Source organism: Anabas testudineus, chromosome 4 (genome assembly GCF_900324465.2).
Source record: "Anabas testudineus chromosome 4, fAnaTes1.2, whole genome shotgun sequence".
In the NCBI taxonomy this organism is placed as follows: domain Eukaryota; kingdom Metazoa; phylum Chordata; class Actinopteri; order Anabantiformes; family Anabantidae; genus Anabas; species Anabas testudineus.
The window spans coordinates 6,309,784-6,330,055 of record NC_046613.1 but is presented as its reverse complement, the minus strand read 5'-3'; the positions used below and the strand labels follow the sequence as shown (position 1 = coordinate 6,330,055).

General features: G+C 43.9%; 1 protein-coding gene across 1 annotated transcript; it reads left to right on the top strand.

The window, feature by feature from the left end:
- The first annotated feature begins 10,255 nt into the window (after window positions 1-10,255).
- On the top strand, window positions 10,256-19,818 carry ndnf (neuron-derived neurotrophic factor). The gene is made up of 4 exons (XM_026344308.1): window positions 10,256-10,689; window positions 15,861-16,055; window positions 16,456-16,580; window positions 17,705-19,818. The coding sequence occupies exons 2-4, from the start codon at window positions 15,862-15,864 to the stop codon at window positions 19,099-19,101; spliced, it is 1,716 nt and encodes a 571-aa protein (XP_026200093.1). The 5' UTR covers window positions 10,256-10,689; window position 15,861; the 3' UTR covers window positions 19,102-19,818.
- Window positions 19,819-20,272: the final 454 nt, after the last annotated feature.

The window sequence follows — 20,272 nt, the reverse complement described above, 5'->3', positions numbered from 1 at the left end:
CAGGGTGGTTGGGAAAGGCGGGGGTTTTGTTACAGGGAGGGGGCGGGTGGTCCGTTCTCTGACTCCCAGCTGCCCTGCCATACAGAATATGACACATCAATATCTAACATGAGCATTTTTCCTGCATATTCACTTTTGGGGTTCTCTGTATTCTCTGGGGCGTTTAGTGCACAGGGGGAACAAATCTAATCAGAATCAGTATGTGCAGAAACATGTGATGGGATCATACACGTGGATGCATCCTTTTAAAGCGAGGAAGTGGGGAAGCAGCCACGCTCCTTGTTTAACCAGGTTACTGGTTACGTGGCTACTGTTGGTTATTTGGAGGCACCTGGTCCATTGTCAAAATGGACCGAGCACTATCAAATTTCACTGTTTGTGAAGCTGGCTCTATTTCGGTCTCTGTCAGAGTGGATGGCTGTCACACTGCAGCTGCAGTCGTCATAGCAACAGGTAATCTGCATTTCCTTTTGTGAGGTTGATTAGTCTGTTTGACTCTTTAGCTCTCTCTGGATGTTTGAATGTTGGGCGGAGGACATTGATCAGCTCATCCTGTTCGACACACCGTCATCCATCAACTCTCTTATAATCCTATCTCAGCATACAGGAAGTGTGCCTCCTCTGTGCCACTCAGCACTGGGGTAGGGCTTCAAAGGTTTCACCAGGCAGAGGTGACATCGACCTACTTTCTCACTGAGAACCATGAGATTCAAAGGGTGGTGATAAAATCAGATTTGTGCCACCTCACACTGAAACAGTCAGTTCTCCCACTATTTACATTTAGTGGGATGAGGCAGATAGTTTTGATTGAATCACTGAAATGTCTGCCTCCACCTTAATAACATATGCTGAAGGTGAATGTGATGCAGTTTATGTTGCTCACAGCATTAACAGCAACATCTCCTTGGAGATTTAATGCGTCCCGTTCTCTGAATTATCATCAGAACTCACCATGAGCAGTGTTCATTGATCATCATATTTTGAGTAAACTTAAACTTCAGTTTTAACTTTGTCAGTATCTCCTCCTTCTCTGAGACTTGCGGACATCAAGGGTTTCTCTGTCTGAGGTTACAGTGGCATGGCCGTCTGCAGTTTTAATGCAATTTTAATGTCCGCTCATGGGAGGGTTTTTGTTCTGATTTGCACCCAGCTTGGCCTCCAGGACGGAGGTGTCTTTGGTGTCTTTGTTGCAGTAAACTGTCCCTTTGTTGTGTCTCTTTGGGCATTGAATAGCTCTTTGTGCTGCTGACTGATAAAGCTTCTGCAAACAGTCATCTCACTCACACACATGCATGCGCGCGCGCACACACACACACACACACACACGCAAGAAGAGGCACGGTCAGAGGTGTCGATAACGATGTTACGTCCACGTTAGACACTTACAAACTTACAAACAGGACAACATACAGTGTGAGGGCAGATGGTTGGAACAGCTTATCTCTTATCCAAACTGGGGCTTGTCACCAGCATTCACACCTATCATCCCCACTTCAAGCCACTATTGCTTCCACCAAAAGGCCCTTCCCATTCCTAATATTATGGTATTATGGAGTGAGCAGTAGGTCGGGATGAGAGTGCTTCATATTTGCATTTTACGGCCCACTGCAGAAGGCGTGTGGGACTGATTAGGTGCCTGCTTTCTCCCATAGGCTGGAGGACTGAGACCAGACAGGCACATCTGTCGTGCTTTGCACATATTAAAACCGTGGAGGGGTGTGATCCTTCTCCATCACATTGGGCTGTATACTGTATGACATTACAGCACCGCAGTTAACTCAAAAGATCAATCCTGTGCTTCATTTACAGCAGCTTTCATCATCTTTGATCAACTTTATCCCATTTTCTTTGTCTTTGTGCCCTCATGACTAGTGGTCTCGTCGCTAATCCTATTCCCAGTATTCCCATGAGTGCTCTCCAGTGATTGTGTCAACATCACATCTGTCTACTCTTTAGGCTTTAGCTCATGGATGTGTATGTGTGTGTGTGTGTGTGTGTGTGTGTAAGGGATGTTATCTTAATATCAGAGTAAATTAGCTTTGGTTGTTGCATAGACGCCAGAGCTTTGTTTTAACAGCAAACACTCACGTGAACAGATAACAGCCTCCAGCCTTCTGCTCTCCATAGGCTGTTTATTTGCACACAAATACATGAATGGCACACGCACGCAGACCATAATGTCAAGCATCAACAGGGGTCCGACACATACGTGGACGCCTTTGTTGAAAACAAAGAGGAAGGCCACACACACACACACACACACGCACACACACACACACACACACACACACACACACAGAGTTTTGCAGCTGTTTCCGATTCATAATGTGAAAGCACCTGTCTGTTGACGTATTGCATTATTGCAGGTAATGTAATTAGGTGTGTGTCTGGGTGTGCGTGCCTGTTTTTGTGTGTGCATCTGCAGGGTCTTCCATACGTTGTCAGCGGACATCTAAAGTGTCTCCAGAGCAGAGCTGCAGCTGGGGTTCAGGGGTCAACAGTGACAGGTGTCTCCCGAAGCCAGCAGGTGTAGGAAGAGCAGGGATGTGAATGATCATGTTTTAGTCCTGTATTCTCCCCTCACAGAGACTCATCATTAGACATTACAGCATGTTTTCATCTCATGTTCTTCAAATGTTTTATTACACTGTAAATACTTTAGCATTATATGCCCATTGATGCTCCAAACGTGAAATGACATAATGAAGTGTAGATGAAAATATATGCACCCAGAATTAGAATTCTTTCTAACCACAAGTTATTTTTATATGTGTATAAATATATCTGGGACTTGTATGGAGCTTTCTGCCCCTGTCTCACTTGCTTCATCTGACCAGCAGTGGTAGTTGGAACAATAACCTTTACACATTACTGCCACCTAGCGGTAAGAAGGGGGCTCAGACAGCAGGATGAGAGTGAAAATTGCACTTTTTCTCATCTCTCTGTTGAATGAATGAATGAAAACGATAAAATAACATTAATATATTTGCAAGATATTGTCATTAAAATATAATATACATCTTTATTTACAATACAATTCGTTTTGAGATGCTTGAACTGACAATAACAACCCTCAGCATAATACTGAATCTCAGGAGGGGTGGTAATGAGATAATGACACAAAGAGGGTTGAATCATGCCTAAGTAAATTTGTTTTCATGATAAAAAAAGAAACAATTATTATATTTTAAAACCTGAACTCATTACTGAAGTATTTAGAGCATCGTAGCACTACTGAGACAGAATTGATTGTTTGCCTTTACTTCAATAAAAAGTCATTGTAAAGTCATGACTGAAGGACCATATTCGATAATTAGGTTTGCTCATAATTGTAGAGTAAAACCCCTTGAATATGTCCCACCACTAAGACAGATTTTGACAGTCCTGATCTTATTAGATTAATGTCTACCACTATTTTAAGATGCTACGAAGCAGGAGATATAATTTACTTCCACACTAACACACTCCCTTGATTGAAACAAGTTAGTTCATTTGCATTGAATGTCTGAAATGACCAGCTGAACTCTGAACGTCCTCAGTCCAGGTGACAGTCATGGGAGATCAAACAAAAACAGTTTTTGTCTGATATTTAGCAAACAGCTCCCTTCCCCCAGCAGATCCCACTTTGGCTTTTGTTGACTGGTCTGCAGCTCAGCTTGACTGTTCATCCACCGAAGGCTCAGAGAAGGTGAATGGAGAGAGGCAGCTGGTCCAGATGGTGTCCTGAGCACGTCTATGGAGGAGTTTGTTTAAGATGCCTTGATAAGTCTTTGCAAGCTGATTATAAATGAGTAAAATGATGCATTGTGTTGTTTATGTGCATGTTCATCACAAACAGTGCTTCTCACATTTGACAATTAATAAACAAATATTATTAAGATGAAAAACATCACATTTTCACAGCTGTTTGAAAAACATAGTGGATGTGGAGAAGAATACCCACAAGGACAATGACATAGGCTAGAGTTGCTGTAACAGTTCTGTCCATGCTGGACACAAAGCAGAGATCCCTTCTAACATGATTACAACGTTAAGTGAGGAAGGTCAAACCAGCAGAGCTCCTCGTTGATCTAGTGAGGTTCACACAGATCTACACTGGCACTAACTTAAAGTTCAGTGTTTGTTAGTTAGTTAGTCACGATGTTGAATTTCTATGTTTTTTATTATATTGTATTTTTTATTCAACTCAAGCTCTCGAGTTTTTAAAATAGCTGGGAGCTTCAAACCTGTCATGGTTTAACAAAGTTAAGTAGTCTGTCCCTCAAGTATGTCGGTTTGGCAGAAAGTTATTTAAAGTTTACTCTAGAAATTGCCCTTTAACCTTCTGGTTGTCATTAGAAACATGTGAGTGGCAACATGTTCCTTTCCTGGTAGTAGAAGAATTACCTACAGTAAATACAAAACTGAAAAGCTTTAGTTTAACTTTATCTGTTGGTTCATTACATGCAGGTTTGTGACTACATTGATTCATTTGTCCCAGTGATTTATTTATTTATTTTACAGCATTTGTTCTATGATGCTACAGCAACGGCTGCAGTGTTTCTCTCTGGTCAGGAGGGGGCAGTGTTTCCATTCTCAACGCCAACCCCACATGCTGCCTTCACAGACACCACACTTGGGAGCAGGGCTCTAAAATCTCGAAGCCTCTCTAATAACACTATGACCCTTTAACAACAACACACTTTGACGCTGTGCCCATATCAAGTTCAATGAAACATCCATTAATGCATTTAATTCTAAGCTGGATCTTCATGTTCATGATTTTTCCCTCCAGGAATGTGTGAGTATGTTTTCAGGGTGAATCTGTTCATGTCTAACATTTGACATCAGAATTATAAACTTGGCTGGCTCCAGTACAGGCGGTGATATTGTTGCTGGAATGTTCTGTGAAAGGATTTTATGATCTTTTCCTGTAAAGTCTCTTTTGGGAACGACTGAAAATTCTCCTCAGCAAACAGTCAGGTTGTTCCGTTCAGTATTTCTGGAGGAAATTCCCCCCTGACAACCACAGAACAAATCTAATAAAATCTGAGCACCTCGCTGGGCTTTCTCCTGTCTCTGTGATGATTGCAACACACCCTGCATGATAGAAACTCTGTCTTTGTGCAGTAATGGACCCTTTGCATCACAAGTATTCGCTCAACATTAGGATGGGTTGAAAAGTACCCGCTCATGTCTCAGCACTGAATTACACCACAAACGTATCCATTTGCACGATATACACTTGATGTAAGATTCCAGTTGGCTCTGTGTTTTTGTTGAGCAATAAAATATGAGAATAAATCCTGTGTCGTTGATACTAAATGAGAAACACAGGCCTTAGCGAGTGATTCTGTAGTGAACTGTTGCTCTTGCATTTGTAAATGTAAATCTAGTGCGATAACTGTCTTTACAGGTGCACGTGTGCAGGACGTTTGAACGTTTCTAACATTTTGAAAATAAAAATATGCTTCTCTTGATGTGGAGAGTTGCTATCTAAAAACTCCTGTAACTCGTGGAGCAGCCGAGCAGCAGCGCTGAGCTGTACTCTAAAGTTACAGTGCCCAGGCCTACTAAGGCAGAGTGTGAAGCAGAGCAGGGAGAGCATGTAGCTGCTCTATTATCAGCCTGTGATCAACACACAATACACTGTAACCAGCTGAATATGACTAGTTTACCAGCTTCGAATGTTTGAACGTAGAACTTATTGCAGTCTTTCAGCTCACAGGATTAACTAAGAAGAAAAGTTCTAAAGACTCATCTGGAGTTATTTAATGTCATTCAAACACGTCACCTCTGAAGTTATCCTTTAAGTCGTTTTTGTCCAGTAAACCAAATTAAATCCACCTGTATTCACATTTTAATTTGTGTTTTGTCTTGTTTCATTGGCTAATTACACCATGACTATGCTGGACTATCCAAACCATAAACATGCTGTATTTCTTACTTGAACACAGAGTAAACTGGGTGCAGCTGTTACATCCTCAAGCTTCTCTCCTCACTGTCACTCTATAGGTTAAATCTCAAGATAGAGTTACTGCACATTTCAAAACCAGTGGGACCTCTCAGTGTGTGGTCCTCCGTCAGCTTAGACTGTCAGTACAGCAACAAATCGTAGGCTAATGCTTTGTTTGCCGTAGGTGATTCAGCAACACGTGTGGTGACTGTGGCACCTGCAAGTTCGTTCAATACCACAACCAGCTCTCAATGAGCAGCTACTTTGTAAGAACTGCAACAGCAGCTGGTGTATCTGTTTCCAGTGCAGCCAAACTCACCTTACAGGTGTGTCAGCAGGTCCTTTAAATCCAGAGAGGGAAAGACAACTAATGACAATAAAAACTACAGTATAGAGAGGTCATTACAGAGGTCAATACACCAACTTTCTTATGCTAGTGAACCAACAATCATACTTTACTGACCAAATTTGATGTATCATCGCTTTAAATTTGTGTTTTAATAAGATACGTGTGAGTGTCGGTTGTGTAGTGTTACACTTGAATTAAGGCTCTTTCTAGTTTGTCCTCCTATAGCCTGTAGACAGGAAGCAGAGCCTCCTCCACTTGTCTCTGACTCCTCACGGCTGTGTTTACAATCAGCATACCATGCCTGGAGCTGCTGCACTCTAGAGTTTCACTAAAAAGGCCCAGGACATGCTCCTGTTTGAATGTGCCTCTCTCTCTCTCTCTGTCTGTGTGTGTGTGTGTGTGATTGTGAATCTAAACTTTGCTCTCTGTTTATGTCTCTCTCTCCCCTGAGTATTTCGGGCACTGCTGACATGCAACTCCCCTCGCTGGATAATAGGATGAAGTTGGACATTGACTACACAGCTACTGCTCTCTCGTTGGATAACGAGAGGAGGTTTGAGGCTGACACGACACGCCTTCTTCATTCGTCTCGTCTTTCGTCTGGTTTCAATTTTGGCGTTTTTGCTATCAAGAGTTTTTAAGGAAAAGGAAAGGATGAGTGGATGAGTTGAAGGAGAGCCTGTAGATAGATTTCAGGCAGCCATATATGTATGTTTATCTGCAACTTAAGAGATCACGCTGCCCCACAAAGTCCACAGAAGAACAGAAACCTTGCAGGCCTGCATCATTTCCACTCACAGGCTCACATTGTCTTGTTTAACCGGGGATATCTGCTGAAGGCCAGGTGGGCACATGAAAACATGCGCTGGATGTCCTTAACACAGCTTAGTCTCCTGTCACAATCCTTCCCTCCCTCATTCTTTCCCTTGAACTGTAACCTCCTGTCTCTCCTCCCACTCCATCTTCCTGTTCTCATCAGCGGCGATGCCTTCAGTGTCACTCAGTGTGCAAACTGCACACTGTGTATCTATAAGAGAAGATGGCGAGAGTCAAATATCTTTGGCTCCCATGTGTTCCTCCTCTCTGCAGCCCACCCCTCCCCCCAAAAAACCCCAAGATGGGACAAATGTTTACAGGATGGATGTTTAGCCTTAGCTCTGCTGAGTTAATGATGAACTCAGTTTAGAGGTGGACAGACTGCTACAAGGCAACCCCTCACCCCACTTTTATTTAGAGCAGTGACGAGAAGCCTCTCAGATGACGTTAAAAGGGCATCAGGTGAGTGATGCAGATTACACCTCCAGGCTCCGCGCGGCGTCGTATGAATGCATTTCAGTCCAATAAGATATTACTTTCCATCCTCTCTGCATTAATGGATTACCTGAGCCGCTGAGGAAGTGTAAGGAGATCAGTGAGGTCACAGTCAGCGAGTTATCCCCCAAAGCAAACAGACTGAGGCCAACGCATAATCTCCCAGCATCCATCTGTTGTTGTTGTGTGCGATCTGCAAACATGGAGAAGTCATAAAATCCTCCACATTTTCTCATCCATCATAAAATTACAAACACATATAATGTAGGAGAACACCAACGTCTGACACACTCATCAGAGCTGATGCTAAAAGCAAACAACCAGGATAAACAGCCGGAGAAATGGATGACTTGATATCCAAAAAGCAAACAGGCCAAACAAACAATCTCCACATTTCACACTGATAATAAACCATTAGTCATTGCTTAAGTTCACTGGGTTAAATCCCCTTAAGCCCACCTAGATAAAGCATTGGTTCAGCCAATGTAAGAAAAATATTTTTCTCCCTCACCACCAGCAGACAGTGAGAAACGTACATTTTGCTCTTGTTTGTCAAGGTTTTTAAAGTAGAACATGATCTATTGTCATGGAAATATACAAGTTATTGCATGGCTTTTATGACACATGGACAAGTTAGTTATGGAATATGTATAACTATTATCTAATCCTTTGCAAATACAGTAAGGACACACGTGAGGTAAGTAATAGTTATCGTACGTGCAAAGTGATGATGAATACTTTAGATATGTTATTATCAAGTATTCAGTCTTTGTTACTTTATCAGAAAACCTTTAATAGAATAATCATGGTGCTAATCAGCAGGTCCAGTGCTCTAGGAGAGAGTCCAGACGAACTACCAGATGTGGAGGTACAGATGTAACTGTGTAAGGGTGAAACAGGGCGTTGCTAGAAAAGAGCATGGGTGGCTCGGTTAAATGTGCGTTTTTTGTGTGAATTGTCTTGAGAAAATCTGTTAAAATTAGATTTTTTTTGTCTCTGTGGTGAAGCTGAACTAGAGCACAGGGATTAACAGGAGCGTTTTCCACCTCCTTGTCTCCCTCCTCCCTCCATTGGCAATAAACTGTCCCTGGTATGGATACACTTTCAAGATTGTGCATGTGTATGAGTGTGTGTGTGTGTGTGTGTGTGTGTGAGTGTGGGGGGGATACATGTCCCCAGAGTGGATTCATTTTCACAGCTTGGTGGTGGTGAGGCTAATAGCACATTCAATTTGGCATCTATTTTAATCTCAAGGATGTGAAAGTCACCATGGCACTAATCATGAACCCAAGCATCAATAATCCAAAGCGCAAACAGGCGCCTGCATCTGTGTGTAACGTGTGCTCATACAAACATTTGTAGCCGCTCTTTCTATGTTACACTGTTCTGTTTAACATGATGAGTTGAGTCGAACTGATGTTGGAGAGAACATTGTTGTAATAGGGAATAAGGGAGGTGAGAGCGCTTTCCACACTCAAGTCCCACTTCATTCTGTTCATCTGACCCTGAGATGATCATGTTTCTCAAGTAAGGCCAGTATGCAGAGAAAAAAAAAACTGTATTTTCCCCCTCAGCAAACAGTCTCAGGGTGTTGTGTCTGTCACAGCAGACGCTAGATGACGCTGTTGCACCGACACGTGGTCCATCCACCCGCTGCCACCAGGCTGCTTTCCAAAAGACCTGCCACTCCTGGTGAATGGTCACTGTCAGGCTCGGACATAACTGGATACTTTCAAATCAGATCAAATATGTATGAAATTATTATTAGATTATTGTTCCTTTTTTTAACAGCTGTGTCATTTGACAACATGTTTTCAGCTGTTTAAACGTGAATAAATCATGGAAGATAGATCCAGTGAATATTACGCATGGTTTTAATTGCAAATGAACACACCATCCAACCAGATCCTGCTGGAACCTGAACGCAACCTGCAGCATATAAAAGCTGCATCCTCTAAATCTAAAGTGGACCCCCCATTAAGCCATCAAGCCATAAATTTGGGGCAATCCAGTTCACACTCAGACAGACAATCAGTTCTTATCTTGGATAAATATTTGCTTCAACTCGGGAACAGGCAGCAGCACTAATGCCTGACTGGGAAATGTCCACAGCTGTTTGTCACCTTCCACTCACATTTCCACTGTTTTTACCATCATGAATGCAGCTTTGCAGATGATCATTATGATCAGGGCCCATGATAAAACCTGCCTTCACCTTTATGCCCCGAGGGCTGCGTGACTTCCACAGGGTGCTACTGCCCAAAGTAATAATTTCCTGGGAGCATCCGAGTAAACAGGTAGAGAATAACAAGTGTGAGGGGGGATCCCCGCTCTCTACAGCGCAAAGAGTCAGAATTAGACTTTGATGGCAGCTGACTCTTTTTTTTTTTTTTTTTTTTACACATAATGTGATTTAAAGTGCAGTTCACAGTCTAAATACTTTTATTTTAACAGGAGGATTCAGACTATGTCCGTGTCAGACTTTTGTCTTCTGTCATTTAGTTTTGCAGGACCAGTCCAGCACTGGGAGTAACTCTGTCTGGTCCCTGTTTGGATGTGTGTGTGTGTTGTGGTGTTTTTTTTTTTTTCCTGGTGTGTTGCTCTTGAAGAAGTGGGCTGGTTCTGTGTCTCAGAGTCTTCCTACACAGGCAACACGAAGTTTCGCACCAGTTTTGCCTCCAATCCAGTGGAGGTTTCAATAGCAGCGGCGCGGCAGGGGAGGGACGCACTGCCAGCACTCAGGATACCCACTCACACACATTCACACACACTCACTCACTCACTCACTCACACACACACTCTCTCTCTCGCACACACACTCCTGCCCACTAGAGACCCGTTAAATCCGCACGAAAGATTGCGAACACGCACCAGAGCAGTCGTCTAATCCGATTGATAGGCTCCAACAATAGAAGTGCAAACTGGAGGAACTACTGGACACTGGAGAGGACAACTCGTGTTTTGATTTGTCTTTGAAATCGCTTTAGTTGTGAGACATTTAAAAAACAAAACAACACCCTTGGTGATATCAGAGTGGTTTGGAGAACAAGGAGCACCATCCTTCAGATAACTTCGCCGTGTCATATTCTGAAAGGTAAGACTGCCTCATCTCAACATTGTCTGTTTCTTTTTATTTTGCATGAATTCCCCAGTGAGTCTGATCCAGATCTTCTAGGAAAAAACTTCCTTTGCCTCCTTCTTGAACTTTTTCTGAGGCTTTTTTTTTTTTTTTTATGTGCATAAAAGCGCCACATAAATTCAGAGCCGGACTCCCCGAGTAAAGAAGTGGCTTTGAAAAGTCTGCCAGAGAAAGAGAGAGAGAGACACAGGGAGAGAGACAGAGAGGGAGAGAAGGGAAGAGGGTTTGAGGTTTACAACTCCGGGAAGTTAAAAGTTATTCAAACACATTTCAATCAAGCCCGGACTCGCATGCTCTTTTAATTCGGGGTTATTTTTGGTTTGGGGCTGCAGCTCACGGCTCTAGGTGCCGAGGAGGGACCGTTAAACTGGTGAACTTCAGAAAATCCCCCTTTGCTTTTGTGCCTCCCGAGAGTTCCCATGCTCCCAGGGGTGACACGGCACCCAGTAAAGGCGTATTTATCAATACGCGCGTTATTTCTTACGGCCTGCGCGCCGCATGTGGCACCCCTCGACCCTTAGATGCAGTTTGTGCTCAAATGTTTGTGGCACCCACGGGCGCCTTTACGCACCTGTGCCGGCCCCCACGGAGAGGAGCGAGGCGCCGGAGGAGGAGGAGGGGGGGACACTTCCATATCATTAAAACCCGACTGTTTGTGACTTTGCCTCGTCTGTTGGAATGAAACCGGTCAAAGACAGATTAATGACAGTTCAGCTCGTGTTGTCTTCCCTCATCCGCTCCATGTGAGAGCCGTGTTTCTGCTCTCAGTCCGTGTTTAATGAGAGACATACCCGGATTTGAATAACTGTATTTAGCAGCAGGGTGAAGCCACACTGTCTCCCTTGTACTTTCTCAGGAGAATGAATCATGAACAAAAAAGTCTTAAAATGGGAAGGTCTGCGTCGCATACCGTAACTAAACCGTGATTTGCATATGAAAACTCTTTGGCTGAAAGAATTCCGCCAGCGTTGCTATAGCCGTTTGCGCCCAGAGAAGTGACAGGCTTCAGCCGTGTGTGTGTGTGTGTGTGTATATATATATACAGTCTCCTCTGCACCGCCTATTGTCACACACCCAGAGTCACCGGTGGGAAATCAACAACGCACGGGTTTTTATTTCCTTCTTAAATTATTCATCATATCCACACCCCGTGCACTCCCAGTCCCCGGGTACACTCGTTTTTTTGCAAAGCCCCTCATTATGCTCCCCCAGATGGACACAAGCAGAGGTAGAGCCTGCTCACACTAGCTGCTGAACAGGCTTTCTGTGCTTCCCTTCTCTCTCTGCCTTTTCCCCAAAGCCCAACATGATTGACTCATTTCCCACGATGCAGCCAGGGCCCATGCATGTGTTGCCCGGATGATGGGTGGTGGGTGGATGACTTTCCCATGGACTGTTTGCTCTTGTAATCTATGATCACCCTTGCAGCCACAATGCCAGCACATCAGTCAGAGCCACCACTCCCTAAAGCCCCCCCTCCCCATTCTATTTGAAAACCCCTGCGATCTGACCCTCCTCATACAGAGACGTTCCAGGATGCAGTGCTAAATGCAAGCTCCAGAGATGGACTATAAAGAAAGGGAGGGGAGGGGAGGCTGAGAGGCAAAGGAAACTGGGCTCTCCTCCCCATCGTGCTACTGTGCCAGCATTCGTGGTTCTGATGATGTGGATAGTTCAGAAACTGTGACTGATGCTGTGGATGGCGAGGAGACAGGTCCTGAGTGATGATATTGACTTATACACAGAGTGGAGCAGAGGAACGTGATAGTTTAGACATACACACATTACCGCATGTGGACGTACACACGCCAGATAAAATTCTCCACTCCTGGATTAGAGCCCTTACCACAGTCTCTACCAATTCATTAATGAGCTGTTTAGCTGTCCAAGAGCACCAGACCTGCTTTAGTTTGGCCTGCATATAGAACAGGTCCAGATCCTGTGTGGTTCCATCCTTGGCTCCCATGTCTCCATATACTCCACTCCATTCCCCACATTGGCCCTGTAGTGACAGCAGTGATGGAGCTCAGTACTGAGGACCCTCCATAAATCTGCCTTCAGACTTCCTTTAAGAAAACACACAGAGGCTTCGGGTCCTGCGAGCCCCTGCCAGGCGTCTTGTTGGGTGGAATCCGAAATGTCTCTTTATTTGTGTTGAAATTAAAGTGTCTTTTAGTCCCTCCCGTTCTGTTAATGAGCTCCATGTGGCAACAGGCAGGAGCCTTATCCGTCTTGACAAGGAGCTGGAGGGAAGGAGATCGGGACCGGTTAAACAAAGTGAGGGGAGAAAGGGGAGGTCAGGGGCAGTTTTGTGCTCACGCGCACGAGCAGATACGTGCACGCACACTTGACGGCGCACAGGATACGTGAATGTGCTCAGCTCCACATCCATACATATAAGTACTTATAATGAGCTGATCAGGTGGATGAAATTTGTGGCTGGATTGTTGCGTGTAATTGATCTGCTTTTGCTTTAATCACGAGTGGATTGTGAAGGATTTTCATTTTAATTTCGCAGTTGATTGATGCGATCTGGAAAGATTGCCTCCATCTGGCAGATGTAGCGACAATGGTGTGAACATTTAGTTTTGGCTTTGCACATGATTTGCTTGACCCCAAATTAGACCAGGGCCAAAGCTGTTAGAGCAAAAAAATTCAAATGAAGGATCCCATTTTCACAGGAATGGCGACGGAGTGGGGGTCATTCTCGGGCAGTTTTCTCACTGCTTAAGGTTGATACTGGATGTGTCAACCACAGCCATGGGAAAGAAGATGATTACTTTTTCCTTTTTTGATTGATGGAAGTTTTTGTAGACCGCTGCAATAGCTCTTAAATCCCATCACACAGCTGGTAGAAAAAAGAGGAAAAGAAAAAACTTTGAACATGCAAATTAACCCATAAAAAGCAACAGCAAAACACAGTTGACATGATTACGGGTGACCTTGCCTTAAAATGATCCATTCCTCAGTTTGCGATCATACATTCTTCCCCGTCCTAATTAAACATTAGACTATATTTGTTCCAGATGCAGATTTTTTTTGATGTGTTATTTTGGTAAAGGAAATCTGGCGTGAGAATGGTACAGGCATGCATGTAAAAGCAGATCCACGGCACGCTGTGTGACTATGTTGACTATGCGCTGGTCCATGCAACCGCAGTGACCCGCCACAACTGCTCTAACATTCATATGTCATCTCTCTGCAGTATATTGTGAGTAGTTGAATGCTTCAGTGCATGTGGGAAAAGTAGACGTCCCGTTAGGCTCAGTCATAGGGTTTAAATCAGTAGTGTCACGTGTGAGGAACACATTGAAGGCACACATCAAATGTGCTAATGGCTGTGGTAATAAAACCCTTATTGTATGAGTGATAGCAGATATTATGTGTAATGACATCAGTATGGTGGACAGAGCCGGCTGGGGACGGACCCATCGCTGTGCCTGTGTGGTGTTTGGGGATGCAGGAATGAAAGACAGCTCTGAACAGCTCTGTACATACCACCTCAGCGCTGTCTTGAGTATTAATAGACATGTCTTTGTTCCGACTGACACGCTTCTGAAGTGGAATGAGACAAGCTGAGGCGATAAGGATCTCCACTCCCTGTGTGAGTCAAACCTCAAAGTGCCACTTAGGCGGCTTTCCCTTTGCTCTGTGAAGTCTGGCGGTTCGACGGGAGGCTGGGCTCAGACAACGGCAGAGACAGGGACACTGACAGGAGCTGTCGATGGCTTTTTCTCCTGCTCGTGTTTTTGAAGGACCATAATGTAGAAAGGAACCCATGTTTGCAGGGTGGAGGTTCGCCCAGGCCTGGCTCCTCTGGTTTTAGTTATCCCGCTCTGTTTAGGAAGGAAAACAGGGGAGAAAATGTAACGGGGGACAAAGAGGGAAAGCTGTATGTGAAAGAAAAGGGGGTTTATTGTTGATGAAAAAACTGTGATCAAGGGAAAGAGAAAGATGAGGGAGGGTGGGCTGAGAAAGGGAGAGGGGTCATTAAAAGGACACCATTTCACTTGCAGTAAATGGCAGTAAAGTATCTGGCTAATCTGCCATCATTACGCTGATTAAATCACCAGGGATTTGGCGTTTCCATCAGCTGCAATCAATGGGGCAAAATCAATAGACAGGGGATACGTGAGAAGCTCTCAGCCGCGGTCAGCTGCACCTTGTCCTGAGCCACAGCCTCCATCTGGGGACTAAACCGCCAAACATTCTTATATTAGCGTCAATAAAACTTAAACAACACGGATTTGGGGACTTTTATATTAAGTGTTTTGTGAAATATTGCGGTTCCCATGGGCTCGGAGAAATGTCTTTTCTTCACACGTCTGCGTTCAAATCCAATCCCCCCTTTTCTTGCACGTGGCCCCGAGCACTCATTCAACTCTCCCTTCATGTTGGTTTCTCGCTCACAGATGGCGTCTGTGTCGTCAGCCAGGTTTAAAGTGAATAAGGTTAAAAGTAAAAGGGGGAAAAGAGCATAAAATATGGAGTGGAAAACAATTAAAGCAGAGTGCTGCAAACAGCATTGTACCGTCTGTCGCCGACACTCGCTGATGCCAAATAGAAGTCGTTAAAAACAGTTTTGTGTTTTTAGTCAGTGCCAGAATGAAGAAAATGAAAAATAAATAAACGGGAAAGAGACTCAGAACGTCCATGGCAAAAACAGACATTTTGGACCAATTGTCAGTGATGTAAGTCATCATTAATTATGCCCATTAAATGAATAGTCAGACGTTTAGGGGGAATGTTTATTTCTTATTTTGATGAGAGTTGGATGAAGCGTTGATTAGCTTATCGTAGCTTAGCTTAGCATAAAGACTGAAATGGCAACACAGCTAGCTGAGTATTTTCTGCCATCACTCAGTTATGTTTGGCTTTAAAGAGATAGTAGGAGTACGAGGAAACCCATAGTCCAGCTCTATATTTAATTTATATTTATATGTGATATAACATCAAATAACGAAGCTTTAGATGTGAAAATTCATAACCTTTGGACAGAGCTGGCATATTTTCCCTGTTTCCAGTCCTCAGGATAAGCTAAGCTAACCAGCTGCTGTCTGCACATCAACAGCCAAAGTACATTACATTGAAAATTAACGTGAAATCTTTTTTTTGGTGTGTTTCAGAATGAGGCAGTGTAAACGTTGGAGCGTGCTGCTGCTAGTGCTGATGGGTCTGGGGGTTCAGGCCCAGAAGCTGCCCACAAGAGACGAAGGGCTCTTCCAGATGCAGATCAGGGACAAGTCGCTGTTCCACGACTCCTCTGTCATACCAGATGGAGCTGAGATCAGTGGCTACCTATTCAGGGACACACCTAAAAGGTAAGCACTCCTTATGCTGAATTTATTTTCTTGTTGTTATCAATGCAAACAGGAGCCAGTTCTACCTTCTGCTGCTGCCTGATCACAGAGAAAAAACATTAAAGTTGGTTATGACCACTTACTGTAAATAGACAGGAAACATCAGATGCTGTTCTGTAACACGACCTATTATGTTGATGCAAAAGCTAAATAATAGATGAGAAAGTCGTGTTCGTGTAATTGAGTCTCTGTGAGCTGAGAGGGAGCAAAACCAAGGTCAGTGGAACAACAGTATGGCTCTGTGCTTGAGCCTTTCAGTCTCAACAGTCTGCTGCCTTTACCCCACAAATGTTTGAGGATGACGTAAAACTAAGATGAACTACGAATGCTGGGGCTCACATCAAAACTCTTATTCTCACAGGTACTACTTTGTGGTGGAGGAAGACAACACACCCCTGTCTGTGACTGTGACACCTTGTGATGCTCCCCTGGAGTGGAAACTCACACTGCAGGAGCTGCCAGAAGAGGCCAGCGGAGAGGGATCAGGTATAATTGACATCAGGCAGCAGTGGAAGAGGTTAATGACACGTTATGTGGAAATATCACTATCCCCCACACATAATTAACCTACACAGTGATGTTAGCTTTGTGTTTTAGGTGGGTTTTAATTAAGTCACCGTCATCGTGTCTAGTCTGACCACTTATGATGTCTGACTCGAGCCCTTGTTGACATCTATAATTTTAGAGAAGGACTCTACCCTCGTCAGCCTACTAAATCAAAGCCATTATATCCCTTTACTTAAGCTGTCTTGGTCTTCTTAAGGTAAATCCTGCTGCACTCTGTCTGTCTAATGTCCTCTTTCCCTTTCCTTCTTTTAGCATTTTTTCTCTTTTCTGTCTCGCATTAAAACTTTCCCCATCTGGAGGGGGTCCTTTCAGCACCGGAGATTTTGCCAGATGACTAAAGTAGTGGTTCTTAGTGCATAGATGTGAGCATATATTTGAATGTGAATACACGAGCACCTGCTTTTGTGTCTGTGCTCTCGTCCGATCAAATATTATAACATACATTATAACATACATAAATATTATAATGTACAATTAGTACAAGTCTTTATAAGATATGTTGCAACAGAAGTTCAGCCAGTGAACTTTCTTCCTTTCTCTACAGCTCTTTTTGCTAAATCTCTCTGGTGGGAGTAGACCTTTGAACATTAATTTTTAGTACACTACTGAGCACACTCTCTAGTTGACAAACATAATATTATGGTTTCTTGCTCAAGCCGGTGTAAGAGCTTGGACCCTGTCTCTCACATAGAAGCTACAAGGCGCCTCTTTGTAGCACAGCTACACCGGAAAGGCAGAGTGAATGCTGGCCTGTGATCTTTGGGATGTTTGGAGTGAAAACATGGCTGCCATGTGAGGGGTTAATCGTCCATGAGGCTTGCAGAGCTTCATCCTGACCTCACAGCATCAACACATTAAACATTTTTTTTTGCGTGGGTGGAAATGATTTTTCATCAAAGCCAAAAATGAAAAAAAAAAGAAAAATATTGTAAAAGTCATGACTAAATATTTCCATAAAAAAATTGTAATGCAATATGCAGGAATATGTGGATGAAATGTGAAGCAGAGAGCTAATGTTGTGCCTTTTTGTTTTTGTTGTTCAGGAGACCCTGAACCTCTGGACCAGCAGAAACAGCAGGTGACAGTAGATGAAGGGACAGAGCTCTTTACCTACAAGGGCAATGATGTGGAGTCCTATGTGGCCACCAGCACGCCCTCTGGCCTCTACCAGCTGGAGCTGCTGTCCACAGAGAAAGACAGCAACTTCAAAGTGTACGCCACCACAACCCCAGAGTCTGACCAGCCCTACCCGGAGCTGCCCTATGACCCCCGCGTGGATGTGACCGCCCTGGGCCGTACCACTGTCACTCTGGCCTGGAAGCCCACGCCTACGGGCTCTCTGATGGGCCAGCCTGTCCAATATTGTGTAGTAATCAACAAGGAGCACAATTTCAAGAGCATGTGTGCTGCTGAAGCTAAGATGAGCACTGATGATGCTTTTATGCTGGCTCCAAAGCCCGGCAGAGACTTTAGCCCGTTTGACTTTGTGCACTTTGGCTTTGTTCCCTCTGACAATGGTTTTGGCAAGGACAGAGGGCTGACAAGTAACAAGATCTCACGGGCCTACACGGCCAAAACCAAAGCATCAGACATTCAGAAAGTGTGCATTGGCAATAAAAACATTTTTACCGTGTCAGATCTGAAACCAGACACACAGTACTACTTTGATGTGTTTGCTGTGAATTCAGCTACCAACACTAGCACAGCATATGTGGGAACTTTTGCCCGCACTAAGGAGGAAGCTCGTCAGAAGACAGTAGAGCTGAAGGACGGCAAAGTATCGGATGTTTTCATCAAGAGAAAAGGCAGCAAGTTTCTGCGCTTCGCTCCTGTGTCGTCTCACCAGAGGGTCACTCTGTTTGTCCACTCGTGTCTGGATGCCGTGCAGGTGCAGGTGAGGCGGGATGGCAAGTTGGTGCTCTCCCAGAACGTGGAGGGGGTACAGCAGTTCCAGCTGCGTGGAAAGCCCAAAGCCAAGTACCTGATCCGCTTGAGGGGCAGCAGGAAAGGAGCCTCTACTTTGAAAGTGCTAGCCACCACACGACCCAGCAGCAAGCAGCCATTCCCTTCGCTTCCAGAGGATACGCGCATCAAGGCCTTCGACAAGCTGCGCACCTGCTCTTCCGTCACCGTGGCTTGGCTGGGCACGCAGGACCGCAACAAATACTGCATTTACCGCAAGGAGGTGGCTGATAATTATGGCGAGGAGCAGCGACGCCGGGAACAAAACCAGTGTGCCGGGCCAGAGACCCGCAGGAAGTCAGAAAAGGTCCTGTGCAAGTACTTCCACAGCCTGAACCTGCAGAAAGCTGTGACTACAGAGACCATCACAGGTATGGAGCCGGGCAAGACCTACCTGCTGGACGTTTATGTGGTGGGACACAGTGGCCACTCAGTGAAATACCAGAGCAAACTGGTCAAAACAAGGAAATACTGCTAAATGACTCTGCAAAGAATAAATCTATTATAAATATATATATTAAATAAGTTTATTTAACTCTAAGTGATATTCTACTAAGGAGTGTATACAGACTACTCACACAGCTGATGGGCCTGTGACGGTGACTGAACTGTTTATAGAGAGAGATATCAACCTGTATATTTATGTTTACATTTCGTTGTGGCACGTCTGGGCGGCCCATAGCGCGAGCTGCTTTATAACCAGGCTTGTCGTCTTGATATCATGTTGCCACTGAGGAGGCAGAACTTCAGAGAAGATCATCTTTCATTCTTTGTTGCTGCACGACTTTTGCTTTTGTCTGTCACTTGTGTCTGTTCCTTCAGTTTAAACTTTTGTTGACCAGAGAAGATACAATAGCTGTCTGTGTTGTATAGATCTCTCACTGCATATTCACTACATGTTTTAGGAAGAATTTAAATTATTTTATACAGTTTGTTTCTCCTTTTTGATTGTCTGTCTTTTATTAATGACAAATAATAACTGTTACGATTCCAGTTTTATGAGGACGTTGTCATAGTTCAGACATTCCCTGATGTATCTCAGCCAGTGTTTGCTCTAGAGCCCATCTTGTAAATGTGTTCTGTGCTGGAGATCTGTGTTATTATCACTGTATCGCTGTGCGTGAGCGTGTGTGTGTCACATGTACAGAGTTGTCCTGCCAATATTCATGTACATAAACACTAAATATAGAACAAGTAATCCCTGTGTCACATTGGGTGTCATGTTCTTTTGCCAAGCAATTAACATCACAATCATGGCTTTGAGATGAAAGAGCACATTACGTATTGTGTTTATAGACTGAGACATCTACATTAGGGTTGCATAAGCAAAACTTAATAGGCTTCTTGCAGGGATTTGAAATGATAACTTAATCCTAAATAATGAGTTGTGGCAAGAAAAGACAAAATGAAGGATGAACTATTTGCTGGAAATAACTTTGAAGATCTTTTTTCCAGATCCCACAATTGGTGCTTAATCCACTAAGAAAATATTACCTCATTGTCATTCTCAATCCAAACCGTGTCTAATTAATGCACTGGTAGATGTACGGTGATGAATCAGTGCATCTTAACATGCTTTTGAGTGCCTTTCTTTGATGAACAATTATTATATGTTATGGTTAGGATGTTTTTAATGGCTTCTCACCCTA